The 27,018-nt window shown below is 40.8% G+C and overlaps 3 protein-coding genes across 5 annotated transcripts; 2 read left to right on the forward strand and 1 right to left on the reverse strand.

The window, feature by feature from the left end:
- The first annotated feature begins 170 nt into the window (after positions 1-170).
- agk (acylglycerol kinase) lies at positions 171-5,485 on the forward strand. The gene is made up of 14 exons (XM_061676889.1): positions 171-593; positions 674-713; positions 801-880; positions 977-1,052; positions 1,134-1,259; positions 1,355-1,449; positions 3,491-3,560; positions 3,667-3,746; positions 4,304-4,361; positions 4,462-4,609; positions 4,685-4,782; positions 4,854-4,924; positions 5,002-5,086; positions 5,183-5,485. Exons 1-14 carry the CDS (start codon positions 484-486, stop codon positions 5,357-5,359), a joined length of 1,314 nt encoding a protein of 437 aa, XP_061532873.1. The 5' UTR covers positions 171-483; the 3' UTR covers positions 5,360-5,485.
- A 514-nt stretch (positions 5,486-5,999) lies between these two features.
- dennd11 (DENN domain containing 11) lies at positions 6,000-16,773 on the reverse strand. Its single transcript, XM_061676893.1, has 9 exons — positions 16,134-16,773; positions 13,183-13,282; positions 12,933-13,091; positions 12,331-12,484; positions 10,804-10,942; positions 10,071-10,202; positions 9,831-9,981; positions 8,940-9,008; positions 6,000-8,244 (listed from the first exon to the last, which is right to left on the reverse strand). The coding sequence occupies exons 1-9, from the start codon at positions 16,519-16,521 to the stop codon at positions 8,049-8,051; spliced, it is 1,488 nt and encodes a 495-aa protein (XP_061532877.1). The 5' UTR covers positions 16,522-16,773; the 3' UTR covers positions 6,000-8,048.
- wee2 (WEE2 oocyte meiosis inhibiting kinase) lies at positions 16,171-26,964 on the forward strand. Of its 3 annotated transcripts, XM_061676890.1 has the most exons (13): positions 16,172-16,578; positions 17,874-18,192; positions 18,281-18,492; positions 19,180-19,203; positions 19,644-19,701; positions 20,004-20,173; positions 21,640-21,761; positions 21,856-22,002; positions 22,280-22,387; positions 22,806-22,891; positions 22,981-23,151; positions 23,283-23,431; positions 26,642-26,964. In XM_061676890.1, exons 2-13 carry the CDS (start codon positions 17,890-17,892, stop codon positions 26,805-26,807), a joined length of 1,716 nt encoding a protein of 571 aa, XP_061532874.1. In that variant the 5' UTR covers positions 16,172-16,578; positions 17,874-17,889; the 3' UTR covers positions 26,808-26,964. The 3 variants fall into 3 exon arrangements, with proteins under 3 accessions (XP_061532876.1, XP_061532874.1, XP_061532875.1); XM_061676892.1 differs by lacking the exon at positions 26,642-26,964 and having other exon boundaries at positions 16,171-16,578; positions 23,006-23,151; positions 23,283-23,426; XM_061676891.1 differs by lacking the exon at positions 19,180-19,203 and having other exon boundaries at positions 16,174-16,578.
- Positions 26,965-27,018: the final 54 nt, after the last annotated feature.

Below are 27,018 nucleotides of genomic sequence, written 5' to 3' on the forward strand. Positions count from 1 at the left end.
CATATGAACTGTTAATTCAATATTCTCATTAATAAAATTCGACTAAAATTAATTCCAAGATATATATTTTAATTTTGCTATATATTGAAAACATTACTACCATTCAATACAATTCTGTCAGGCGGGGTCTTGGGATTATTTATCAAGAATTTGTAGTCCTCCGAGACTGATAGCCGTTCATGTAGACCTTATAGGTTATTTAATTTTACTTCCACGCCTTGGCATTCAAATATATTATAATTATCTTTTGCACCTATGTAAAACAATAAATACCAAGCTTCAAACTGCAAAAATAATAACACTACAAGTGGAACCGATGTTTGTTTGCTTCTATGTCTAACCGTAATATTTTGGTGTAACACCACCACGCTTGTGACGGTTGTAGGAAACGGTGACCGCTGCAAGTAAACTTATTTTACGGATGTAATATCTCATAGCATTTGTTTTTTGTTTTGTACGGCTGATCTTAAATTATATTAAGCAATGGCGCGGGTCGTCAAAGGTTTTCGGACCTTGCGCAATCATTGGAAGAAGTCCACGTTGGCTGTGTGTGTTCTTTCTTACGGAACCCATTGGCTTTACGGTAAATACTGGTGAGTATCAACATCAACTGGACAAAACACAACATCAACCTGTATTTGTGCCTTAGGTTTGGTTTATTTTATTGTTTTAGTGACAATTTATTGCGGAGAGAGGCTTGCCTCGAAGCTAGGGTGAGTCCAATAAAATGCGCATTTACGATGCATTAACTAGTAACTAAATTATAATATGCTCCAAAAAGTATATTTATTCATTTTTAGGAATTTGGGCGCCAACTCATAGCACCAAATGAGCGTTTAAAGAAGGCTACCGTGATCCTGAACCCTGCAGCTTCTAATGGGTAAGGAATAGACATGATCTAAATATGCTTTAATTCTTACTAAATGTATGTTTTGTTTAGTATTCTTTGCTAAATGTATGTTTCCATCCCTCACAGGAAAGCCAACAGTTTGTTTGAAAAGAATGCTGCTCCTATTTTACATCTGGCTGGCATTGAGATTACAGTAGTGAAAGTATGATGATTTTTATATTGGATGTCAGTTTAGATGTCAAGACCACAAGTAAGCAGTAATGGCACATATGTTCCCTTATAGACGGATTATGAAGATCAAGCCAAAAAAATGATGGATCTCATGGAACACACAGACATGCTGATTGTGGCCGGAGGGGGTGGCACTTTGCAGGAAGTCATCACAGGTTTATTGCGGAGGTCAGATCAAGTAAGTTTAGCTTATGATCAATTCTACACAAGATTTGACTTTCATAAATTGCTATTGCGTGTTGTACTTTAGCAATAAATGATGTATGTCTACAGGATTCATTCAGTCACACACCAATTGGATTCATTCCACTTGGCTGTAAAAATGCTATGAGTGCCAGTCTTCACATCCTCAGTGACAACAAGGTCAAGTGAGTATTTAACTCTTCACAGTGGATCTGAGTTAGTCTGAATCATTACAATTTTAACCCGTGTAACACCAATCAACTCGAGTGGCGAGTCCCTTTTGAGCTTTTAATGTTTTGGGATTTTTTATTTTATTTTATTTTATTTTTTAAATTATTTTTCCCCCAGTCAGAAATTCCAAACACGTTGTAACTGGCTGGGATTTACTTTACCTTTTGGTCAGATAAATGTAACACTTTAAAGGAGAGATATACCCAATATCTCTCCTTCCGTGTCATGCTTTTATCTACAACCGCAATTCCAATGAAGTTGGGACATTGTGTTAAACACAAAAACAGAATACAATGATTTGCAAATCATGTTCAACCTATATTTAATTGAATACACTACAAAGACAAAATATTTAATGTTCAAACTGATAAGCTTTATTGTTTTTTAGCAAATAATCATTAACTTCGAATTTTGTGGGTGCAACACGTTCCCAAAAAGCTGGGACAGGTGGAAAAAAAAGACTGAGAAACTTGAGAAATGCTCATCAAACACCTGTTTGGAACATCCCACAGGTGAACGGGCTGATTGGGTAGAAAATGAGCTTCCCTGAATTGCTCAGTCATTCACAAGCTAAGATGGGGCGAGGTTCACCTCTTTGTGAACAAGTGTGTGAGAAAATAGTTAAACAGTTTAAGGACAATGTTCCTCAATGTACAATTGCAAGGAATTTAGGGATTTTATCATCTACGGTCCATAATATTATCAAAAGGTTCAGAGAATCTGGAGAAATCACTGCATGTAAGCGGCAAGGCCGAAAACCAACATTGAACGCCCGTGACCTTCGATCCCTCAGGTGGCACTGCATCAAAAACTGACATCACCACATCAGGAGCCCTTCAGAAAACCAATGTCAGTAAATACAGTTTGGCGCTACATCCGTAAGTGCAACTTGAAACTCTACTATGCAAAGCAAAAGCTATTTATCAACAACACCCAGAAACGTTGCCGGGTTCTCTGGGCCCGAGCTCATCTAAGATGGACTCATGCAAAGTGGAAAAGTGTTCTGTGGTCTGACAAGTCCACATGTCAAATTGTTTTTGGAAATTGTGGACGTCGTGTCTTCCAGGCTAAAGAGGAAAAGAACCATCCGGACTGTTATGGACGCAAAAGTTCAAAAGCCAGCATCTGTGAGGGTATGGGGCTGTGTTAGTGCCAATGGCATGGGTAACTTCCACATCTGTGAAGGCACCATTGATGCTGAAAGGTACATACAGGTTTGGAGAAACATATGCTGCCATCCAAGCAACATCTTTTTCATGGACGCCCCTGCTTATTTCACTAAGACAATGCCAAACCACATTCTGCATGTGTTACAACAGTGTGGCTTAGTAGTACAAGAGTGCGGGTACTAGACTGGCCTGCCTGCAGTCCAGACCTCTCCCATCGAAAATGTGTGACGCATTATGAAGCGTAAAATACGACAACGGAGACCCCGGACTGTTGAACAGCTGAAGCTGTACATCGAGCAAGAATGGGAAAGAATTCCACCTAGAAAGCTTCAACAATTAGTGTCCTCACTTTCCAAACGTTTATTGATTGTTGTTAAAAGAAAAGGTGATGTAACACAGTGGTAAACATGACCGTCCCAGCTTTTTTGGAACCTGTTGCAGCCATAAAATTCTAAGTTAATGATTATTTGCTAAAAACAATCAAGTTGATCAGTTTGAACGTTAAATGTCTTGTCTTTGTAGTGTATTCAATTAAATATAAGTTGAACGTGGTTTGCAAACCATTGTATTCTGTTTTTATTTATGTTTAACACAACGTCCCAATTTCATTGGAATTGGGGTTGTAAACACCACAATGATAAAGAATTATATGAGATTTTACACACCCATCTCATTTCATACATTTGAGTGACCTTTTCAAGACTATTTGTCTGGTTAATCAGCCATGTTCAGTGGTTTGTTTGCAGAAATCCAAAACTGAGCAAAATTGTAAAGAAAGCTTTCTAAATGTTTAGCCATTTTTCCTCAGCTGTCTATAAATGTGCAGGGACATTACGTCAGCGACTCTGTCCATCTTGAAGGGAGAAACAGTGCCTCTGGATGTACTACAAATCCAAGTAAGAAACCTCATTCAAATACATTTAACAATATATTTTGTTTAATTCGAGAGTTTTAGTCTGTGTTTTGATATAAATTTACATGTCCAGGTGTGTGTGTTTTCAGGGGGAAACGGAGAAGCCCGTCTTTGCTCTGACGGGACTGCGTTGGGGTGCTTTTAGAGATGTTTCTGCAAGTGTTAGCAAGTGAGCGTTTGAATTTTGGTCAAATAAATTGGATTTTCTTACATTGTTCATTTCCAAACATTTTAGTAGAAGTTCATAGAGATACCACAAATCCATCTTGTATAAGGGTAAATTTGTTGAACTTTGACAATCTAGCACTTGATACGACCTATACCTATAATAACTTCTACAATAGAATACGCAAAATAGTCATTGCAATTTAAAAAGAACAGAGGTCTTAAAATAGGGGGGGGGGGGGGGGGAATTCACTCATGAACTCAACTCAAATATTATATAGAAAAATAACAGTTGAAGCTTGCATCTTGATTAAATACATTGAAAACAATACAATAAAAACAATTTTAAAAAATTCAGCCAGTTTTATATTTTACGGACTAAACTTTTAAATTTGACTAGCTCACCCTGAACATGCCTTTTAGTTTAATTGATTTTATTTTAAGTAAATGAACAATGTCATCAATGTGGTTTTGCACCATCATGTAAAAGACTTGCTCTTTATCAGCTCATGTGATATTTGTGTGTATAGAATGAAATAAACTTGCAAATGTTTTGCACAGATATTGGTACCTTGGACCACTGAAGACTAACGCTGCTCATTGGTTTCACACCCTCCGGGTAAGTTCGTCAGTGCATGAACATACTGTAACGCGATGCATACGGTGTGACCGTCAGTCAGTCATAAATTTGTATTGTGCACTGTTTTAAAACGATATAGGAGTGGCCCTTAATACGTGACGTCACAGTGAACTACTTGGCTCCCACCATTCGGCCCCCTGACTTGCCTCCTCATAAGCCTCCCAGACCCAGCCTGCTCTATCGCATTATCCTCAGACTGAAAAACTACTGGAATCCGCCCCTAGAGGGTATCGTATACACGCGAGTGTGCTGACTACTGTGTTTTAAGAGTACACGCTCAGTTAATAACTGTGCTTGTGCAGAGCCCCCGAAAGCAGAAGAACCAGAGCAATGGGAGGAACAGAAGCTGTCTTCAGTCGAGCTGTTTATTCAAACTCATAACGAGAACCCTGTCGAGCGTGTCAGTTTAACACGGATGGCACTTGTTCACAATTCTCTTTCTTCTAACTTTGTCTTTTTGTGAACCTGCAGCGCATAAACGACTCCATGATGATTTGTGCGGAGTCTGACAACTTCACTGTTGGTGAATTCATCACTGTCGGGTCGGTGTCAGTCTACCTCGAAACACTCAAATTCCGTGTTAAAATACAACAAAATGCATTTTCCTCCTTTTTCACAGAAACCAAAAACATAACAACCCAACTGTTTTCACTGCAAACTCCACAAAACTGGAAGCCAGTGCTTGCCGGCTGCGGTTGCCAGAGGTCACTTCAAGACTACAACTATGATAACGATGTCACAACACGTGAAGGCAAGCGGGGCATGCGTCACAGTTGACCTCTGCGTTGTCACCCTTGCAGGGCACCAGCGGCTTCTTCAACATCGACAATGAGGAATACGAGGTCATGCCTGTGGAGATAAGACTGTTGCCACGGAAACTACAGTTTTTCATGAGTGCAGAGCGCAGACAGCAGCTTCTGTCACAGGTGCAGTTAAGAGAAGCGGGAGAAGAGACACAAATAAATGAAGAAAAATGAGAAGCAAAACCACCATATTGAATACCATGAAACACAAACAATGCCTCCTTTACCATCAGTTTTAAACTGTCATTAACTGGTGTCTTTCTATATCGTGTAAATAAAGATAAAATGGTTTTCAGTTAACATTGCATTCTCATTTTAGCCTGTACTCCGCGTATACATTGTATTAACTTTATTAATAGCCAATAGTCGACAGTTTGTGAATGATTTCTGGTTCTTTTGTATAAATATAAGTCTAGTAATCATAGTCATGTTTCAGTAGTAAATTGTCCAATAAAGCTCAAGTTGACACTGTAATTGTGGTTAAGACCAATAAGACTCGGTGCCGCGAAGGACTGCAACAAGTAAACTTTCTGAAACGTATCAATAAACTTTAACTCATGCAGTGAAATAACAATTTAGCGTAGATATGTGATATCTTTACTTTCACTTGAGTTGTACGATGAATTCTGTTTTGGTTTGCCTCTTATATTGGATTCTGCATGTGTAACTTAAAAAGCGTCCAATGGGTGTAACGTCACAGATGTGCTTATCCCGTGCTGCCATTTTGAACACCTAAATTTGACCTTTTGGCAATATAAAAAGGATGGGTGAGCTGCATACAAAATAAATGGTGACAGAACAAACAATCAGTCCATGTTTTATTGTCATACAAAGTACAGTGAAATTAACAGTTGCTCATGCTATTGACTTCATGTGTATATTAAGGTTTAGTTACAGTGACTATTCTTGATGTATTTTACAGTCAAGTAGAAAATGTACATGGTGTGCAATAGTTTTGCTGTTTTGGACATTCAGAGTAGCACATTGTATGAACAGTAATTGTAGCTAATGCTGGTATACATCAGTGAACATCTCCACAATGAGTTATACAGTTGTGTACATGTACACCCACTCTGACATTTAATGTACACTAGTAATACAAATAATGTTGGAGGCTGCTGAAAAGTAAATAGACTGGTCCAAGGCAACAGATCATTTATATGTGCTGAGGAGTACTGTATGTATCTTTTGACAAACACGTACAGTATAACAGACCGTGTCGTAAGTCATATTTCCTTAAGGCCCCATTTTAAAAAGAACAACCTTAAGTGATGGTCTTTTTTTTCTTCTTTTAAATATGCACAATACAAATTGCACTTGCTGTTTAATAAACCAAACTCGGAAGCATGGGGGTCAAAACCGCAATAAGGCTGACATCTTTCGAAATCAGGAGTTCTCAGGCTGGGTAGAATGCCTCTCATTTTGCCGTAGCTCAATGAGACATTTGAGAAGCACCTCTGCGAATTTCTACTAACCCCAGCCTCAGTGTTCCAACATGGAACAAAATGATTATCTAGACAGACAATGATGGATCACTTCCACAGTGTGCCAGTAGTGTTCAAACACACTTGATCCCACTCCAGACTTGGATTGACTCAATGAGATGGCAATGAAAAGAGAGAAGCGACAAAGGTTTTTATTTCGTGAATTTCAATAAGGAAGAGTTAAAGCTTCTGCTTAGCTTCTCTACACAAAGAGAACTTTGTCACAAAGAGACAAGGAGGATCTCTTTGGCACGCCATCAAGGATTCTTCATTCAAAAGAGAAGATAGAGGCGCTGATGAACTAGCCTTAGAACCGTTTTAGTAAACCTATTAACATCCTACCAACAACATGACAAAAACAAATCTCAGTGTCAGATAGAAGGGTCCTGTAGAAGTCTATTTCTATCCTTAATCGAATGTAGTGATGTAAGCAGGACAGAAGATGAAATCAGAGCATTTTTACTGAACATGTTTCTGCCATAAAAATCATTCATCATTGTTCTTTTTGTCCATAAGCTCACCTCTAGAAGTGAATAAAAACTGAAATCTTGGCGCATATTTCTGCCAAAATGAAGGAAGAACAAATCCATTTAACAAGAAACACGGAGTAGATATACTTGATTTGCTTTCGTGGGCCATAAAAAAAAATGAGGTGGTGGGCTGGATCTGGCCTCTCGCCGTAAGTTTGACACGTGCCCTTTAGGTAGAATGATTTTTTTGTCATTTTTTACGGAGCGTGTAATATGACTGATCGGCGTGTGCATCAAAAAAACAGTCCCGTGGCAAATAGCGCAAAAAGGTGCAGCATTTATGATAACGTTGTGTCATAGAATCACATTCATTGAGAATTTAACTCATAAATTTAACTCTTGTTGAAGGTGCCAAAAAGTGAACGCCCAATTTACGAAATACAATAACGTGAAAGGCTAATCGCAGACAAAGATGCAAACATCTATTGCTTCATTGTTTTTGTTTTTTTTTAAAAGGCCAAAGAGTGGTCAATCCTCTCACAAATGTCCAAGAATCACAGCAGAATGACAATCCAATTCCATTCCAGCACTAACAAAGTATCGGTGCACAGGGAAGCACCCACAGCGTAATATTATCGACCACATATCCAGTGTTGAAAAAAGAAATTAAGTCAGGTGAGCGCAAACAAAAAGAGTACAGTAATAAGACCGGTAAAAGAGCACAACACCATCAGCCAGGAGTCAGTCCATTCTCCTTACAAAGCCAGATGAAACAATGTACACAAAAGAAAATAAACATTGGCAATGGCAAAGCAGGCAACAGATGAAGGCTCAGGGTGAAAGTAGTGTCTCGGTGTGTGTGTGTGCCATACAGTCACCAACATCCGGTGTATTCCTGTATTTCCAAGGCTAGTGGCAGCAGAGGTTGTCTATAACCAGAGTGACGTCAAGGCCGTACAACTCCAGCAGCTCCACCAGGAAGCATCGATCGCCCTGGGGATCCAGCCCCATGGCCCTCACATGCTCTGCCGTCAGGGTGGGATCGGCGCTCCCCGCAACCTCTGACAGGATCTGGAAGATGCGGTTATTAAGCTCCATGAAGAACCTGGAAGAGGAATAGAGGTTCAAGGTTATATAAACTGCATTAAGGGGATATCACGACTGAACTAAAGTGGTTATAAAAAGTATAAGTAACAGTTATTGAGGTGTATCAATTACATTTGTTTATTAAAAACTGCATTTTCCAACATTTCTTCCTTTATTCAAAGGGAGGGCATTTTTTTTGTCTTCCAAGAAAGTAAGGCACAATAAACCCTCACTGAGGGCTTTTGTCAGAGGGGCACAGTTTTAGGGTGGTATGTGTTAATTGTATTTTTTAAATGATATTCACTCAATTATTTCATTGTATTCTAAAACCCGACCAGGGACTAAGACTGCAAATCAGCTGAAGCTACACATCTGCAATGCATCACACATTGTATTGTATGTATTTTTGTTGTACTCTAAGTAAGGTTGTACTCTGTTTGCTCGTTTTCACTGTGTGGCAAGTGCAAAAGTAGTGCTCATGAGCCGCTAATGCTGCTGTTTTACTCCAATACTGGACCACCCTGACCCCCTCCCCCGAAACGCCACTGTTTGTAAAGGTATAGGTCACATTAATGGTTGACATTTTTTTTTAGATGATTATCATTGTCTCACTTTTTTAATAACAGAAAAAAAAAAACAGCATTTGAACAGTGGGTGTGTATCCCTTTTATATCCACTGTATATTTTCCATGAGTTAACATTTCAAGGACTCACACAATGAAAAGATCCTCCTCATTTGACGTGCAGTCTCCATCCACCTCCTGTGAGTACAGCAACATTTGCCTAGAAAAATCATTGGGTGTTCAAACCTGACGAACTTACTTTGAATATATCCTATTTATAATTGCACTGAAACCTGTAAGGTTAAAAACAATCTGTTCCACGGTCATCAAATCTATTTTTCCATCGGAAAAACTGTTGCCATCATAAACCTTTGTTTTATGTAATATTGTAACATTTCTTACTGTCATACAAGTGTAAAAAGGAATTAACCCCTGAATAGACCGTGTACTTGCCCTAAACCAGGGGTGTCAAACTCATTTGAGAATGCGGGCCAGATCCAACCCAATTTGATCTCAAGTGGGCCACGCTCATGACTCAACTTTAGCTTTTCTGTGCTACTTTACAGGCTTTTTATTCCCAAAAATGTCTGTCAATTTTCTAATTGTATGACGCCAGGGGCGCCCCACCGTGCTAATAAGCAGCATTAATGTTAGTTTAAGGTTTTCAATTATGTGGTTTTTTTTTTTATTTTATTTTGTAGAGTCAGATGCAATGGTAAAAGGTTTTTAAAAAAAAAAAAAAAAAAAAAAACATAATGCATGCACAACCGGGAGTGTAGAAAAAAAAAAAAATAGACCCTGTAAATGTAGCCATTGCCTCATACAAAATCCCCCCTAAAAAAAAAAACAAATTAATAAAAAAATAAAAAAAAACAGTTTTGCTCAGTTGCAAAACTAATAAATTCTATAATATTGATTAGGCAATCATCAATGTATTTTTAATCAAGTCAGCGTATCTACTATATAGTATAATTCCATCAAATTGACAAGTCTCTGTATCACATTACATGGGGTGTTGTTTCAGCATCACAGTGTTGCATACCTCTGTTCGCTCAGTTTCCTGTACCTCTCCTTATCGGCAGCATTCAGTCGCAGCAGGGGCACCAAATGGCTCCTGTGTGTTTTCACATTTTGGTTATCTATGTACAGATCGTGCAGTTCCTTTTTCTCCTCAAAAATCTTTTCTGTGGTGCCTACAAATATGAACACATGATTACCAATTGAATATCCTTAAAATCCTTTCATGCTTGAGTGCACTTATTGTCAGTGAAGGTGCTCTCACAGGCCACATATGACATCTCTGTTTCCAGTTTAGGGATGTCAGCTACGTTGATGTAGAAGAAAGGTCGCAATTCGGGCACAGACACTCCAATTCCGGGTAAAGAGACATTAGCCAGGCTGCAACAGCAGTAAACTGAGACAAAAACACAAGATAACCAATTTCTTTGTAATAAAACTAAAAAAATTTTTAAAAAACAATGATGAACTGTCATTGTTTAATTCAATAACAGATGTCAGAAACTTCTGAAAAAGATGTATTGTAACTTGTTACACAATAAAATCCTGAGTCTGACTAATAATTATATCCCAGCCAATAATTGCCTTATTAAAAAAAATACAGTATATCCATCCTCCATTCATCCATTTTCTTAATACTACTTGTCCTCATAGGGTCACAAGTAACTGAGGCCCAGACAAATAAGCATCCACGCGTCATAAAAATATGTAAAAAAAAATAAAAGACAGGACAATAAAGTCAGCAGAGCCTGGGGTTCCAAGCTAAATCATTCACTTTCAACTCTACCTAAGGCTAGCCGAATGACTGAAGTCGGGAAATCAAAAGCTGAAATAGTCCACTATGAATACACGGCAGTGGTACGTGTATTGATGGGCCAGAGGAACCAAACTCCATTCACTATCGCTCACCATTTATCGTGCCTTGTCCAATCAGGTGCCCCTGAGCCATGTACAGTAGTTTTCATCATCACACAAGTGTTTAAGTTCCAGCTTCTTACCTCTATAGCAGACCACGCCTACAGGTGGTGGGGAGAAGATGAGGAGACGCTTCCGAAGCAGTGCAAATTTCCACAGCACCATTATGTGCTCTCCAAAAAACTGGACAAACTGAGACATGCAGCCAGCTGGGTGAGTGATCTGCAAATAGTAAACAATTTTTCAGGATAATGCTGAGCATTAACACTGTAACAGACATGCTCTCGCCAGATGGCACCGTGACACCCAATCTCGGACTGGGACTGCATCCCTGCCTCGGCTCCCCCGCTGAGACAGACGGTCACGAGGATGCCTGGTTTATCTCACACCGATGCTAAATGCATTACCAGCCAGTCTGAAAGAGCTCATCAAAAGCAGAGACCACGAATCCTGACTTCTCACCTGGACTTTAAATCCCAGTCATCAGAAGACCCCCTGTGTGTGCAGGGCTCAAGATACCGACTCAAAAAGCTTGAAAATCCGCATGCCAAGGTAAAGGTTCAAAGGACTATTTGCCCTTTGAAATGCAACTCAAGACCTCTGGGACAATTGATGGAGCCCAGCGACACCCACTGGCGGTGGAGGGTTACTGCCGACGGCGGCACCAGCTTCACCGAATTTGAATGTGTGACATTTTAAGAACTTTGCATGAATGCTCCCAGTGCCTACCACCACACCAATGTCACTAGCGATTGTATTTCTCCGAATTCGAATATGCTTGTGTCTATCTCAAAAAATGAACACAGAAATGTTATACAAACAAACAGTAAGTGTCATTAGCCACTACATAAGGTTGAAACACTCATTGCACTGATTAAACAGGGTGTGCGGGACAATGCAAAGCTGGAAACCGGGTTCTTTAGCTTAGCTCCAAGAATTAATGTCATTATATCCCACTGGTTTTAAACTACAAAATAATCCGAGGATGGAACCGGACCGGCCAAACATTCGAGAGATCTACGAGCCTGCCTAAATTGTGTTCTACGCAACGTAAGTCCAACTTGCGGTCTACTAAAATACAGATTAGTGCATATTTGAGTTTAAATTTACGGGAACAGGAACCCCCAGCTCTATGCATTGTCACCGCGCATGCTCATTCCACCGTCACATCACAAGTTCAGCCTCCTTTACCAATGTTTATCTGTTTTGCTTTTCTCTGCATTGTTCCCCTGTAGATTCCCCTGTTAGATTTCCTAAAATTTTCTATAAAAAAAATCCACTACCTGTATCATTCTTGTGTGTTTGGATTCGACAAAAGACCTCTGGTTATCGAGAACTCTTATCTAATTCATGTAGCAACCTTCAGATTACGAGACAGAGGTTTCTCGTCACTTTGTCCCGAAGTTTTACATGTCTAAAAAGAGACGTGGTGCCCCTTTACGTGATAAAATAATTTGAGTCTAACGTTTAAACTTCCAATCACACTAAACCGGAAGTAACGTAGGCGTCGCTTCTGTCTTATTCTTTTCTCCTCATTTAATTACGTTTTCATCCAAAGCAATATACGCTACAACACGATAAAAAGAGTTAAATGATGCGGTCATTCATACCTTCATTTCGGGATGCATACAGCGGTTGATGGTGGTCACACTCCAGGTGGGGCAAACAGTGAAGCTGCCATTTCCTGTCGGCGGAAGGATGGCCTTCTTGTCCTCGTAGAAGGCCTCCAATGGAGAATAATGGCCTGGATTTTTTAACTGGAGTCTATAAAGTAATTGCAACATGAGGTGAAAAAAAAAAAAAAAAAAAAGCATCATGTGTCTTATTACAGTGTGTTCTCCATTTCATGATCTTTTATGTTTGCTGACAAGGGTGTGTATACGCACTGAGCACTTCATTGGGTACACATGCACAATCTAATGGTTCATAATGGCATTTCACATACAGTGTATGCACTTTTAAAAAGTGCTCCCAGTGAGAGAGACCTTCCCACCGATATGCACAAACAAACGTTCCATTTTAAGCGCCGTTTGTTCCAAATCTTCTCTTGCTTCATCGGCCATTTTTTGACCTTACTCTGTCGTTTACCAAAGCTCTTTTGTGTGGGTCCGTCTGGTAGCGTTTCTGGGTCTGCAGTCCGCCAGTTAGTTACCCGTTTTAAACGATGTCCCCACGATCGTGCGAGCCAGAGCGAACTGTTTAGCTGTCTTACCTGACTTGGTTCTCCAGGAAGTGCATGTAGCGGTACAGCAGCGTGTAGGAAGGAGACAGAATTCCCACAGACTTCATCCTGGCTCCTCGTTCCAGCTCGTTGTCGACCGGCATGTTAGCAAAGCAGGCCAGCCCAAAGTAACAGCCTTTACGGAAATATCTACCAGGAGGTCAGACAAGGATCAGGAGTGAGCACGGAAGTATTATGATAACACTTCAGTGGAAGAATGGGGGCGGGTGGTCGTACATACATGAAGTCGTTAGTAACCCTATGGGAACCACTGGCCATTGCCTTGAATTCGACTCCATCTAGGTTGATGTCATGAGGTAGGCACCACTCTACCATGTTTCCTGCCACAGACATAAACACAGTTACACGTCATCATCCACTGTCAGTACTGTACTTTCATCATGAACACTTCCTCTTATTCAATCAGCTCTAGTGGAAGGAAGAGGTCAGGCCTGGCAGGAAAGCAATGACTCAGCTATTGGAATATATTCTACGCGAAGCTGCGTTATGGGAATTGACAACACATTACAAACAAATCTGAACAGAACAAGCCCACTAACTCACAGAGACTCACATCTTATTAACCAGATGGCTATAATATTGATATGCGGCGATTGGGTATTTTCATACCTTTTGTGAAAACTACATGACACGTCACCATATTGATATTTTGTGTGTGTGTGTGTGTATTACATCCTACTGTATATCGGGGTGTCCAAAGCTTTTCCTCAAAGGGTCCCATACAGGAAAAACTAAAGATGTAAGGGTCACTTTGACATTTTCCCCCTTGAATGTATGAAACACGGTAAAAAATAAAAAATAATCTATAATTGCAATATGCTAAACATAATTACAGATTGTTTTATATATACAGTGCTGCTTGAATGTTTGTGAAACCTCCTGACATGGTCACTCTTTATGTAAAAAACATTAACCTTGTTTAACATACAGTACATCCAAATCCCAATTTGTAAAGCATACCTTCCAAAAAGTAGACACACACACACACACACACACACACAGTAAATTTTCATGATTTTTTTTTCATGAAAGGAGATGGACGAGGACATGAAGGTAGCCCGTCCATCCGCGGAGGGCTGTTAGACCATTCTCGAAAGATTAAAGCGCCCTCCATCCACTGTAATACAAATAATTTACAAATGGACCATCTTCAACATGACAGCAATTCTGCCAAAATTGGACAACCCTCAAAAATATCACTGAGAAACACCAGGGGGGAAAAAATAGGTAAAGGCTGACCCAGACATCATTTCCAGAGAGTTGCAGATCACTCTGGTAGCATCTCAGATAAATGTGCATGTGTGTAGTATTAGATGAAAATTGAACAGTCATGACATTCATGGGAGCATTTCTAGAAGGAAGCATCTGCTCTCAAAAAAGAACAAATCTGCCCTTTTCAACTTTGCCAGAGGACTTGGACAAGGCGGAGGCCTTTTGGAAGACCTTTGTCTGGACAGACGAGTCAAAAATAGAATTATTTGGTCACAATCAAAAGCGCCATGTTTGGCGAAAAGCCAGCACTGCATATGAAGTAAAGAACCTCCTCCCGACATTGAAGCATAGTGGTGGAAATGTGAAGGTCTGGGGCTGCTTTTCTAATTCCGGACCTGGACAACTCCGTCGTATCTTAAGAACCATGAATTTCCAGGCGTATTAAGAAATTCTTGACCAGAATCTCCTGCCATCATTCAGGGAATTGAAGCTGGGATGGAAATTGATGAAACAATAAGACAATAAACCAAACATTCCAGCAGAAGAAGTCTGAGGATTTGTATTGTGAATTGGCACAGTCCAAGTCTGGACCTAAATCCAAATGAAATGTTGCGGTGTGACCAGAATAAGTTTGTGCATACCAGATGTCGCTCCAACCTCTCTCAACTGGCTAAATTCTGCAAGAACTAGTGGTCAAAAATCCCCATAAACAGATGTGAGAGACTGGTTAATGCTTGTAGTAAATGTCTGGTTGAATTAATGATTGCAAAAAGGAGGCGCCACAAGCTACTAAACGGGTTCACATATGTTGTACATTTACAATTATCATTTTTTGTGGGAAAAAGATGGTTGTCGGATTAAATAATGAAAATATATGTATTTGTGTGTTTGTTAGACTTTACACCGATCTGATGGGCCTGATCGGTATCGGACGATAACTAGCATTTTCTGCTGATCGGCCCCAAAAATCCTGATCGTGTAAAGCTTAGTGTGTTTGTGTCTACTAATTGGAAGGTATGCTTTACAAATTGGGACTCGGACGTAAGTTAGTTGAATGTTTTCTAAGGTTAGTTTCATGTTTTCTTTTTTTTTTTTTTTTACAAAAAGAGGGACCATGTCAGCATGTATCGGAATCATCTTTATTTGCCGAATACCGGTATTTCAAAAACACACAAGGAATTTGTCTCCGGTAGGTGAAGCCCCCCTAGTACGACAACAGATTTGACAAAAGATACTTTTGAGACAAAACATAAAACACAGTACGGTCAGTGAGCAATAAAAGGTTACCGGTAATGTGGTCATGCTAATCAATTGTGGAAATAGTGCAGATACTTCTCAAGCACATGAGTGGCCAGTATTGATCAACAGCAGATATGCAAATAGTGCAGAGTGACTAGACTACTACAGTGAGTGGACGAATAATGTAGAAGTGGCCCGACAGAGATATGACAACAATCTCAAGACTCAATTGGCAGCATGTTACAATGGGATTGTACATTATCCAAGTAAGTTAACTGTTTAAGAAGTTTATGGCAAGAGGGAAGAACCAGCTCGCTCCATGTACTAGTACGCTCTTTGTCCTCACTAGTAAGGCCATTTGAGTACAGTTCAGTTCATTTCGGCACACACTTGAAGAATGACTTAGTGTATTCGTCAAAGGAACGCATTTCACCAGTACTTAATAGTACCTAAGCACTACTTAAGAGTACCTAGCAGAGTTACTAGAGTGACTTAACATATTAAATACAGGACTACTTTTTAGGAATAAAATCTCTGCTTCGGTTTTGATGAACACTTTGGCCAACTGCATTACTGTACTCTACTGTTGGTCATTGTGGTGGTAGCTACTTGGAGGTGATGAAGCGGTCGGTGGTACTTGGGAGTAAAACAAATTTTAAAAATTAAAAAGGAAGTTGAAGAACCACTGTTTTCGAGAATCAGATCGATGGTCTTGCTCACCTGATCGTGAATTAAAGGTGACCACAAAGACAGCCAGGATGTGATCCTTCTCTTCCCACTGATCTCTCACAGTCACATCCGGGAAGGGAGGTGCCGGCTGACACCGCATGTGGCCGGGGAGCTTCTCCCGGCCCATCGGGCTTCTCTCCCGGTCGTCAACAACAGCTGTCGGGCGGCAGGTGACGACGGCCTCGGTGGTGGTGGAATTGTCGTCCCTCCTGCCAATTTCTGTCACCGCGAGGCAGACTCGTGTCGAAGTTTTCTTTCCCGACGTCGCGGCCTCCTTTTCCTTCGGCGGCGCAGGTGGCGACGGAGCCGCCTGGTTCGGGTCAGACGGTGGGATCTCCTCCCAGTCCAGCAGCGGGGCTCGGTCCGACTGCTCGACCATGGTGCCGGTGCCGCCGCCGTCGACGGCTGGCTGGCTGGCTGGCTGGCTGGCAAACAGGCAAGCTGAGAGGAAAAGCTGTAGTTATTCGACGCCCACGAGAATCGACGAGGCTACATCTGCGTCAGGGTTTCTTCTGGCTTGCGATGTTGTTTTCTTTTCATTTGTAGCCTTGTCACATCAACATCAGTGATGGGGCGGAAAATCCTCCCGCTCGCTCGCTCGCTCTCTCTCTCTCTCTCTCTCTCTCTCGCTCTGTTTTGATGACGTAACCACTTCCGTCCACGTGCCAATATCACTGGCTCATATTGTGACCTCATTTGGTTTGTATTTAATCCTAGACCTGCTCGCATTCTGCAAGACAATAATAGCCTTATCTCCCCATCCAGTGTGTATCAGTTTTGTCCTTAAAAGTACATTCATATTGATATTTAAAATGTAGCGTACCATTAAAACATGATCTGCACTTAGTGTAAAGAAGCCTACACAGTTTGAAAATAAAATAAATAAACGAATAAAAACCTTTATAATGGTTGCAAATACTTCAGGTTTGGTTTAGTGGTGACGTGTCCAATTAAACGTTAACCCGGTGACGTCGTTATTTAAACAGGAAGTCATTTACATACGAGGCGCGAAGTTCAAGTGTGGTGGTGAGGAAGGTGGCATGTTCGTGAGTATGCGTAATAAATCTCCATCCAGGTTGAACTGTAACACGACCTTTTATGAACCCAATAAGGAGAAGGTTTTTAACGTTCGGATGAGCAGTTGAATGTTCGCTCATGGGCCTAATTGGACTGTTTCCGGTCTACGACTGGCAGGCTGGCCCAGAAAGTCCTTGTAACAATCATGTGTTAATGATCGGATGCACGTTTTGTTTGTAGGAATGACTACATACAGATCTAATTAGCTCATTATTGGCAAAGTGTGTGTAGTTGGCCAACCCTGAGCAAATGAATGAATGACTGAATTAGTTAGTTAAGTGTCCGCTTGTGAGAGTGCTTACGAAACACAGTGTAACAGTCAAATGTCCAATTGGTCTACCTTCTTGTAAATCACTAATCTTTGTCGTGGGCCGCATTGTTGTTATGGTTTCCCGTGTTTAAGACTGTGACACCATAGAAATGTACATATGCACAATAAATTGATGGGTTGTAACGAGTATTGTAATCAGAAGTCAAGGAAAATAGTTTGTTCGGCTAGTCATGTTATTTTTAGAAGGGGTGTGGTTACAAAAATCTGTTATTTAAATTTAAATTCAATTTGCAATATTTGCAAGAAACATGATGCAGACACGCACAATTTGTTTAAGTGGGCTACATTAAATGATGTGGGGGGGGACTGGGTCTGGCCCCCAGGTCTTGAGTTTGACACATGTTAAATGAAGACCCCAGCATGGCGAATTTGTTTGACGAGATCTCCCAGCGGCTGGACTTCTCCGTTTGCGGAAAGGACTGCGACGGCGGCGGCAGCAGCAATAGCAGCTGCAGCGACAGCAACTCTGACGACTGCACATCCAGGATGCAAAATCCCAGCAGCCCTGCGTGCAGGACACCCAGGGTGCAGCATCACCGCAGTCGAAACAACGCCTTATCCTCACCTTTGCGCTGCACCAGCCCCATTCCTTACGCCTCCTGGAAGAAGCTGAGGCTTTGTGATTCCCCCAGCACGCCAAAGGTGGGGAAAGTTACACTGGTCCCTCTTGTGGTCTTCAATAGTGTAATCAAAACTGATCAACCCTATTCTGTTTCTACCCCTCCTTTAGAGTCTATTGTCCAAGTCATCGCAGCCGTACTCCACCACTAAAATGACTCGACATCCAAGGACACTGCGTTTCACCTCTGCTGTTGCAAGCCTCATCCAGGTGCCGTCAGTCAACGTGAACCCGTTCACCCCCAACTCGGAGCACAGGATCGGCGAGCAGCAGCGGTGGATGAGCAGCCGAAGGAGTGATACTGATGCAGATTATGGGCGCAGGTAAAGTCTTTTTAATATGAACACAACGTGTGTGTAAAAATAAGTTAACCACTGTGAATGCCATAAATACTACGTTTAAAAACAAACCTTAAGTTTAAAAAATGCATCATGCGCCGTCGATTTGTGTTGCAAATGTTCCCCGTGCATCTTTGTCCGTCGTCATTGTCACACAGTGCAATCTGTTATAGGCAGAAAGTCATGTGACATGGGATTGGTTACATGATTGTTTGAAGCTGAAATTGCCAACGAAAAAAAACGATTTATAATTGTAGCTGGTGTCTTCAGATAAAAGTTAAATAGTGTATATCGTTATATAAATTAGATGATACAAGAACAAAGCCAAAACACCGTCAATTGTCATCTTTGGTGGCTTCACCTTTGTCTCTTGGTTCCAGCGACTCGAGAGAGGTCCGTGTTACGACAAACGCATGCTCGCCTTGCATTTCACTATGAAATGCTACCACACACTCTGCATTTTTTTTTTTCCCCCCCCCCTCTCTCCCCCTCTTCTCAATTCACGTCTTTCCGCCCATCAATCGAATTGTTTCACTTGCACTTCCACGCATCTGTGACGTAAGTGCGTTATGTCACATACGCCACAACCTGCTTCCATTTTTATGACCGTCTCTGCGGTAAACCTGGTTTGCAGTTTTGCTTTTCAATGTTTTTTTTGTTTTTTTTTCTTAGTTGGAGCCTTGCACACATACATAGGTAAGCAATGTTGTGCGTCAGTGGACGCAGATTCAGCATGCTTTTTGCATCCCTCAACATTTTTGTGTGTTTCGGACACGGGACGCACATCAAATGAAATCCTGATATATTATTCTTCATCTCTTATTTCTTTCTCTTAAAACCCCTTGTTGATGCTGATCCTTCATTTAGAGTGTGTTGCAAAACATGAGCAGAGACAATGAATTAATTGTGGCTAAACTGAGATCTCGTGATACGCTGGCAGTGGTTTGAACTTGTGTGTGCAACTTTACAGGAATTTTTCCAAGAATTTGTAAAAATATAATTTTAATTCGACAACCATTAGGGTTTCCACTGTATTTAACTATTTGGCTTTGGTGCTGATCTTTGTGTTAAAACCGGGTAATTAGTTTTGGCATAATGAATAAACAAACCATAGCATTGTTCTTTTTGTCTTACAGGTTCAAACACAGCCTGACATCATCGGAGGAGGATGATGAAGCCTTCCTTCCACCAAAGGTACAACTATTTGTATCACTGACTGCATCCCCCTAGCAGAGGCTGCGTCATCCTTGGCTGCCGCCTACATTTTTTTTTTTTTTTCTTTGGTCCAAAATGACAAGCTAACAATTTATCTTCCGGAATTCCTTGAAGGAATCTCTGACTGAACCAAATCTGTCAGAATGTGTACACAGGATGGATTACCATACATGGTGGCACAAATGACAAGTCTCCTCCTGGCCATAACCACATTCAAGATTTAGCATTGTGACGTGGGTTCTGTCTTTAGAGATGCTTTGGCTTTCTGTGTGTGCGTGCAGAGGCAAGCTGTCCAAGCCCTCATGCTGTCGCGGTATGAGAGCGAGTTCCTGGAGCTGGAGCGCATTGGCGTGGGTGAGTTTGGAACAGTTTACAAGTGTGTGAAGAGGCTGGATGGTTGCCTGTACGCCATCAAGCGATCCCGACGACCCCTCGCAGGCTCTGCAAACGAGTAAGTTGGCAACATGGCGCTGCCGAGCTTTTACTTCGCTACTGATTGTGTGCTATGTCTACAGAATGTTCCTGCAAAACCAACCTTTCCTATGCCCCGCACCAATAAAGAAAAAAATAAAAATACAAATCTTACAGCACTTATGAAAGTGATCTCATTTAATGGTGAATTCTTAGTAAGTTTGATTTACAAAAAAATATTTTTTATACCTGTACAGTATATCCTCAAATAGTGGCCTCTCCTTTATGTCCTGTGCCCCAATTAATAAATTACACCTCGCCATAAATAGACCCCTGCTTGTTCAATTTGTGTATTAAATATCAGATGGTGCCACGAGGTGACAGTGATTACTATCACGACCATCATATCATCTGATTGTTTCACAGTGAGCCGTCCTTAGCACAACACACCACTTGTAGAACAGACATGGCAACTGTAAATCTGAATGGGTGACAAACTGAGATATGAGCAAAAAATTGAGACATGAGTGAGCTTCACAACCCCACCACGAGAGGGCGCCAGTAAGCTTAACATCCAGCCACCATCAATTCACATTGGTTTCTGTGTAGTGGAAGGACGGTGTCAGTTGGTGGTGGTAACGGACCATTAAAGTGCCCCAAAATTTAAATCCTTGTTTTGTTTCTCAATACATTAAATGTTTGAAGGTAAGTGCTGAAAATGTGTGCAAAGACTGACAGCGATATACTACTGAATTCTTTATATAGCTTAAGACTCTTTCACCTAAACTCTTAAAAAAATAATAATAATAATGATAAATAAATAAATAAATTGTCCCTGAAGTGCGATGTGTTACTTGGGATAACATGTCTTTTTCACTTGTGGCCGCACGAGTTGTTGTTAGTTTTTGTACAGTAAAATACTGTGGAGTGAATTTATTTTTTTCCTTTTTTCACAATGAAAATACACATTCAAAAACAAAAACATTTGTGATATTTTTTTGGGGGGGCGTGTGGTCACGGAATACATTAAACCCGTATCTCATGGCACCACTACTATTATACCGTATACGCTGTAGTAGATGTAATGTATTCAATTACTATTCTAATAATGCATTTGTCCATATAAAGGCCTCATATCTACTGTGTCTTACCCTAATAAATGCCTGGCACTCTCTACAGTCTCGTAAATGGCATTTTAAGGAAGATGGGGTTTTTTTTTGTATGTAGAGTCAGAATCTGTAATGCAAGCAAGTTTAATTTGAAACCAAGCCAGGCTACACATTTGGTAGCAGAGTTAAATAAAGAAAAAAATGATTTAGCACACTTTTTTTCACATTTTTGTTTTTGTGTCTGGATTAGATGCGACCTAATATATTGTTATTGTTACACATAGTTTTGCACATTTATTTCATAGATGTTTAAGCTATGGAAAAGGTCTGCTCTTTGCTAGGTTGAATTAGCAGGCGAATTCAATTAGATAATACTTCTAATGCATTGTCCTCTCAGGCAGCTGGCTCTGAAGGAAGTGTATGCACATGCAGTTCTTGGCCACCATCCCCACGTGGTCCGCTATTATTCTGCCTGGGCCGAGGAAGACCATATGATTATTCAGAATGAATATTGTAATGGTAAGGTGTTTTTATTTTTCACTTATTTTTTTTGCTTAATATCTGCATGTGGTTTTGCTGACATCAACCGATGTTTTGTATGTGCACGAGCTAGGAGGAAGTCTCAGTGATGTCATCAGGACAAAGGAGATGCAAGGGGAGATGTTTTCTCAGGCAGAGTTGAAAGATTTGCTATTGCAAGTTTCCATGGGTCTGAAGTACATCCACAGTTTAGGACTTGTGCACCTGGACATCAAACCGAGTAAGTTTGCTTTTTCTTTTACCTTTCTCTGTTAGTATATTTCTTAGCAGACCAATTTGCATGTACAGTTTTGGTAAAGATCAGCATTGAGTTGCAGAAAGCCAGGATTTCTTTTTGCTCTCTTTGCGAACGAGGTGCATAAAAAAAATATATAAAATGTCCTCATTTCACAAATAATGCATGCAGTCCGATCTCAAATATGAGAAATGCCGGCGCTGTGCAATTTGGTACAGAGCATTTCGACGTAACTTTTTTTTTTTTCCTTTTGCATCTTCAGGTAATATATTTATCTGCCAGTGTTCTGTCTCAAGCACAGCGGGTGAGGGGGAGAGTGAGGAAGAAGAGGATGAAGGAAGCCACCCAGCAGGAGTTGTATATAAAATTGGTAGGAATGATGATTTGATAAATGACGAATGGTGCTTTTCCACCACACGTATTAACCTTTGTAGGTCCAATTGGTGTTTGGTCACCGGAAACGAGTCAAAATTTAGTTCCGGTGTAATGTATCGGGGCCAGAGGAACACTGTTCTAGTTGTCTTAGGAGAAGTTACGCCACTCATCTGAGCAGGCTTCATCAGTTCACGCAACAACACTTAGGACAGACGAGCCTGAGTCGGTGTGGAGAAACTCAGTATTTATGCTCCAAGTTGGAGCCACACTCCAAAAGCACAGATGCTATTGTTGCAAAAAGGGACTGTCGGTAGGCTGCCTGGCGGAAAGGCCGCTACGTGTCGAACCAAAGGTTTCGGTAACTTTATGTGGATTGTGTCTTAAATATGTTGTTGTGAATCTCTCCCTCATAGGGGATCTGGGTCATGTGACATCTATCAATAGTCCTCAAGTTGAGGAAGGGGACAGCCGCTTTTTGGCCAAGGAGGTTCTCCATGAGGTAAAATTGGAGCCCTAAAAAAACCAAACTACTGTGCACGTTGCAGAGCTTTAAGTGTTTTTAATGTGCATCTCGTATTTATGCACCAGGACTATACCCATCTTCCCATGGCAGACATCTTTGCTTCGGGCCTTACCGTGCTGCTGGCAGCCGGGGCTCCCCCAATGCCCCAAAATGGAGATGAGTGGCATCACCTCAGAGAGGGCAACCTTCCCATGCTTCCAAGGGAGCTCTCTGCTGCTTTCCAAGGGCTGCTTAAGGTATTCCCCTCTCTGTAAAGCCCGATTGAGTTTGTTGTAGAAAATCACTTGATTGTTCTGACAATGCTTGACCGTTTCGTTTTAATCCTTTTTTTAAAAAAAAAAAAAATAATAATAATTTTTTTTTTTAGCTGTTGTTGGATCCAGACCCGACCAAACGTCCTTCTGCCAGGGAGCTTTGCAAGCACAGCGTCTTAAGGCAGGAGAGGGCTGGAAGACTGGCGGCCCAGCTACGCCGAGAGCTGAATGTCGAAAAGTTCCGGACAGCCATGCTTGAAAAGTAAGAAGGCAACGCAAATGACAGTTAGCTTCATTTACAGTTCAAGCGCTTGTTTCCAATTCTGAATTAATGCCCATATCCGATTGGCAATCTTTTGATCTATTGCCGTGTACATTTCAAGTGGTACGTCCGATATGGTTGTGTTTACACCGAAACGAGTTGCATGAGCGGATTCTCAAATTACACGTATACAACTCGACAAGCGTAAACACTCAGAAGAGACAACAATGCAGACGTAAACAATATGAATACTGTACATAAAAACACAAAGCATTGCTTTGAATAAGGGTGACTTCTATTACTCCACTGGCTGTTGTTAACAATTCATTTGCTTATTTAATGAGCAGCACGAGTCTAAAATAAGACATGGGTGTGGCTCATGCGGTCTGCACGGGAGTGCAAACTCCATCAGTGATTCCCAACCAGGGTGCTTTGATATACTATTGTTACGTGAGAGCCCATCTGAGGTGTGGGAAATGATCCAATTTCACTTAATGAGTCTGAAATGATTGTTTCTTGACGACAAACAATGCATCCTTGTTCATCTACAGCATAGGTGTCAAACTCAAGGCCAGATGGGGCCCGCCACATCATTTCATGTGCCCGAGAAAGCAAATCATGCTCGTCAACTTCCGTGATGTTTGCTAAAATCTGTACCCAAATTGTCATAATAATAAACAATAATGTTGCGATGTTGCATTTTTCTGTAACCGAACCCTTCTTCTACAGTAACTTAAACAATACTTGAACAAGCTATTGTCCTTGTCTTCCGATTTCAGCACTATTTATCCCACAATTTGTTGTGTAATGGTTCTATGATTTGGTGATTAAACATTTCACTGTTCTAACGGACCTCTGAGGGAAATCAGAACTACAATGCGGCCCAAGACAAAAATGAGTTTGACACCCCTGATACAGTATCTGTCGCAGCACAATTAAGTCCACTTCCTTAGATGGCAGAAGGTACAATAAACCTGTGCATCCACCTGCTGTTCATGTAATACAATAAGTCACGGCTTCCTGAGAGTATATCAGCTTTGTGTTCAATTAAGCAGGCCTAGATTTCACACCGAGTAGGTCAATTTATGAATAAAGTGAAACAAGATCATCTTTTCAGTATTCGTGCTTTTTTGTGGAATTTTTGTTTGCATTTTTCTCATGCAAAATTGGGTGCCTTGGCTCAATAAAGATTGGGAAACGGAACTAGATACTTTTGGGAGGTCGTATGTTTGGAAGTGCACTATTAAATATGACCAACATCATTCATGCGTTACCTCTAATAGGTTATGCACATGTTGTTTGTCTCCAGCTTTTTTTATATTATTAACCTAAATGTAGGTGTTCTTCATGGTTGTTGCCATTTAAAGCGTGGTGACCAGCCACATTTAAGTATGCAAAATCATTTATAATGGTATAACTTATCACTGATTAATCTTTGCTGGTATGAACAAAAACAGTCGACAAATGTTTAAGCCGAGGAGGAGGCTTACGATTAGGTCACGCTTGATGAGAGCACTTATTTGCACCAGGTCGAAATCAGGGGTGTCAAACTTGTTTTCATCGGTGGCCACATCCTATGGTTGTCCTCAGAGGGATGGGGACTAGAACTGTGAAAATGCAAATGTAGAACTGCTCTGGATGTAACTATGCTAACAGCAAAAACAACTGTTTGGTACATATTTTGGTTTTAAGGTCACAGTTTGGTTCCTGTTCCGTACAGTAAGGTAACAAACTGCTTATCTTTTGTATAAATGGAGGCAGTTGAAATGGAACATCAATATCTTAAATTGATTCTTTTTTTAAGAACGTGCAAGATCACTAGTTTGCCATCATTTTAGGAAATGCAACCACAACCATCTGAAGTGCCCAGGGGAGGCTGTTTAAATGCTGCTGGAAGTTGAATTTGTAGTATGTTTGTTTTAAAAAAAAAAAAAAAAAAAAAAAAAACGTATGGCTACCCATGTCGTCTGCTTACCAGAATATGAGCAGTTTGTTTAATGACTAGGTGTGCCGCTAGAGTGTGAGGCAATTACAAATAGTCCCTCACCTAATGCGTTCTGTGTGGGAACCCTTCTAGTTACCCTGTCATATTACAGAATTTCCCCCTACATTTGTCATATTTATAGCTAGTTTTAAGAACAAGAAAATGTGGGAAGCTTTCATAGAGTGCAACGTGGCAGGCCTCGAGTTTGACACTTGTGGTCTAAAGTGTCTATACAGTGGCGAGCCTTCAGTGGGGACTTACCCCACTTAATCCACCTATTAAAACTCCAATATAACGGCACACAATTATGCCATGTACATCTGGAGCTTTTCAGAATCAATATAAATCTATGACGACAAAAATGTAACCTTTTTTTGTTTTTTTAACTTGTCGAATTTTCTTTTAACGATGAAAATTAGTGTCAGGGCTCATCACACATGCATAGTTAAACCCTCATCCTTATATCAGTGTCCTTATTATCCGGAGGTGATGGTGGTGTCCTCTTCTTGCGTTCTATACTCTCTCCGCTTTTCTGCTGTTTCCTCAAATTGCCTCGTGTAATCTTTCATGTGTAAGTTACTCTTACAAAAAAAAAAAAAAAAATCTTTCATCGTGCACAACCACTGCTCGTCTGTCAGTGGCTCCACTTTATACCACAATCTCAAATTTGATTTGATACTTGCTGATACCATGATAATCATCCTCTTTTTCTAACAGACTAAAACATGAAATAAAATACAGTATAGTCACCAGAGATCTTGATTATTAAATGTGTTCAGATAGTAACAGATGTGTATTGCTTACCGAACTTGGCTTGCTCTGACCAATCGGTTCATGTATAGATGCTGAAGTTGTTTGCCAGTTATCTGGCCCTGCGTGGTGAATTTGTAACCTGATTGGTCTTATTGCTAACGTATTTGAAGAGAAGTCGGTCAGCGCTACTGATTCTGGAGACACTGGGCAGATTAGATGCACGTGGCAACACAAAGGGGCTGAATTCTGATTGGACAGATCTAACATCTACAAACGGTACTGGAAGCAGTTCAGCCAAGAGGAATGCTACGAAATGAAGAGAAGAGACTGTTAGGAATAAATATTAGAATTTGTGTTGTACAGGTAGCGCTGTGCTTCTGATGGGGTTTATGCCAGGAGAGAAGGCCGTGCTGGCCCTGTTTCACCACTGAGAAATTGGTCAAAGCATTGTCTTTAATGTTCTTTCTCCACAGGGAGCTCCAGGAGGCCCGCCAGGCTGCTCTGTCCCCAAAGCATCGCCCGCTGCCTGGCTTAAAACTTGCTGAAAAGACGGGGTCACTGCCGAGGTCAGGGAGGAGGCCTGTGGGTCGGAAGACTGCACGGTCCATGAGCTTTGGTTGTCCAGGATATGGAGTGTGATGGGAGGAAATTCGATCCACATGCATGTCCCGTTGTGTCTGCAACCATTTTGTTGGTTCTGTAAATAAGTGGTTGGAGTTCTCGGCAAGCACTAGTCAAATCACATTCTTCGGTTTTTATTTTATTTTTTAAACTGTGAATAAACATTTTAAACATCCATCCCCTTTTTTTATTTTGTATTTTTCTGATGAATTTCTGTTTTCCCTCCATT

The sequence above is a fragment of the Phycodurus eques genome, chromosome 5 (genome assembly GCF_024500275.1).
Source record: "Phycodurus eques isolate BA_2022a chromosome 5, UOR_Pequ_1.1, whole genome shotgun sequence".
Taxonomy (NCBI): domain Eukaryota; kingdom Metazoa; phylum Chordata; class Actinopteri; order Syngnathiformes; family Syngnathidae; genus Phycodurus; species Phycodurus eques.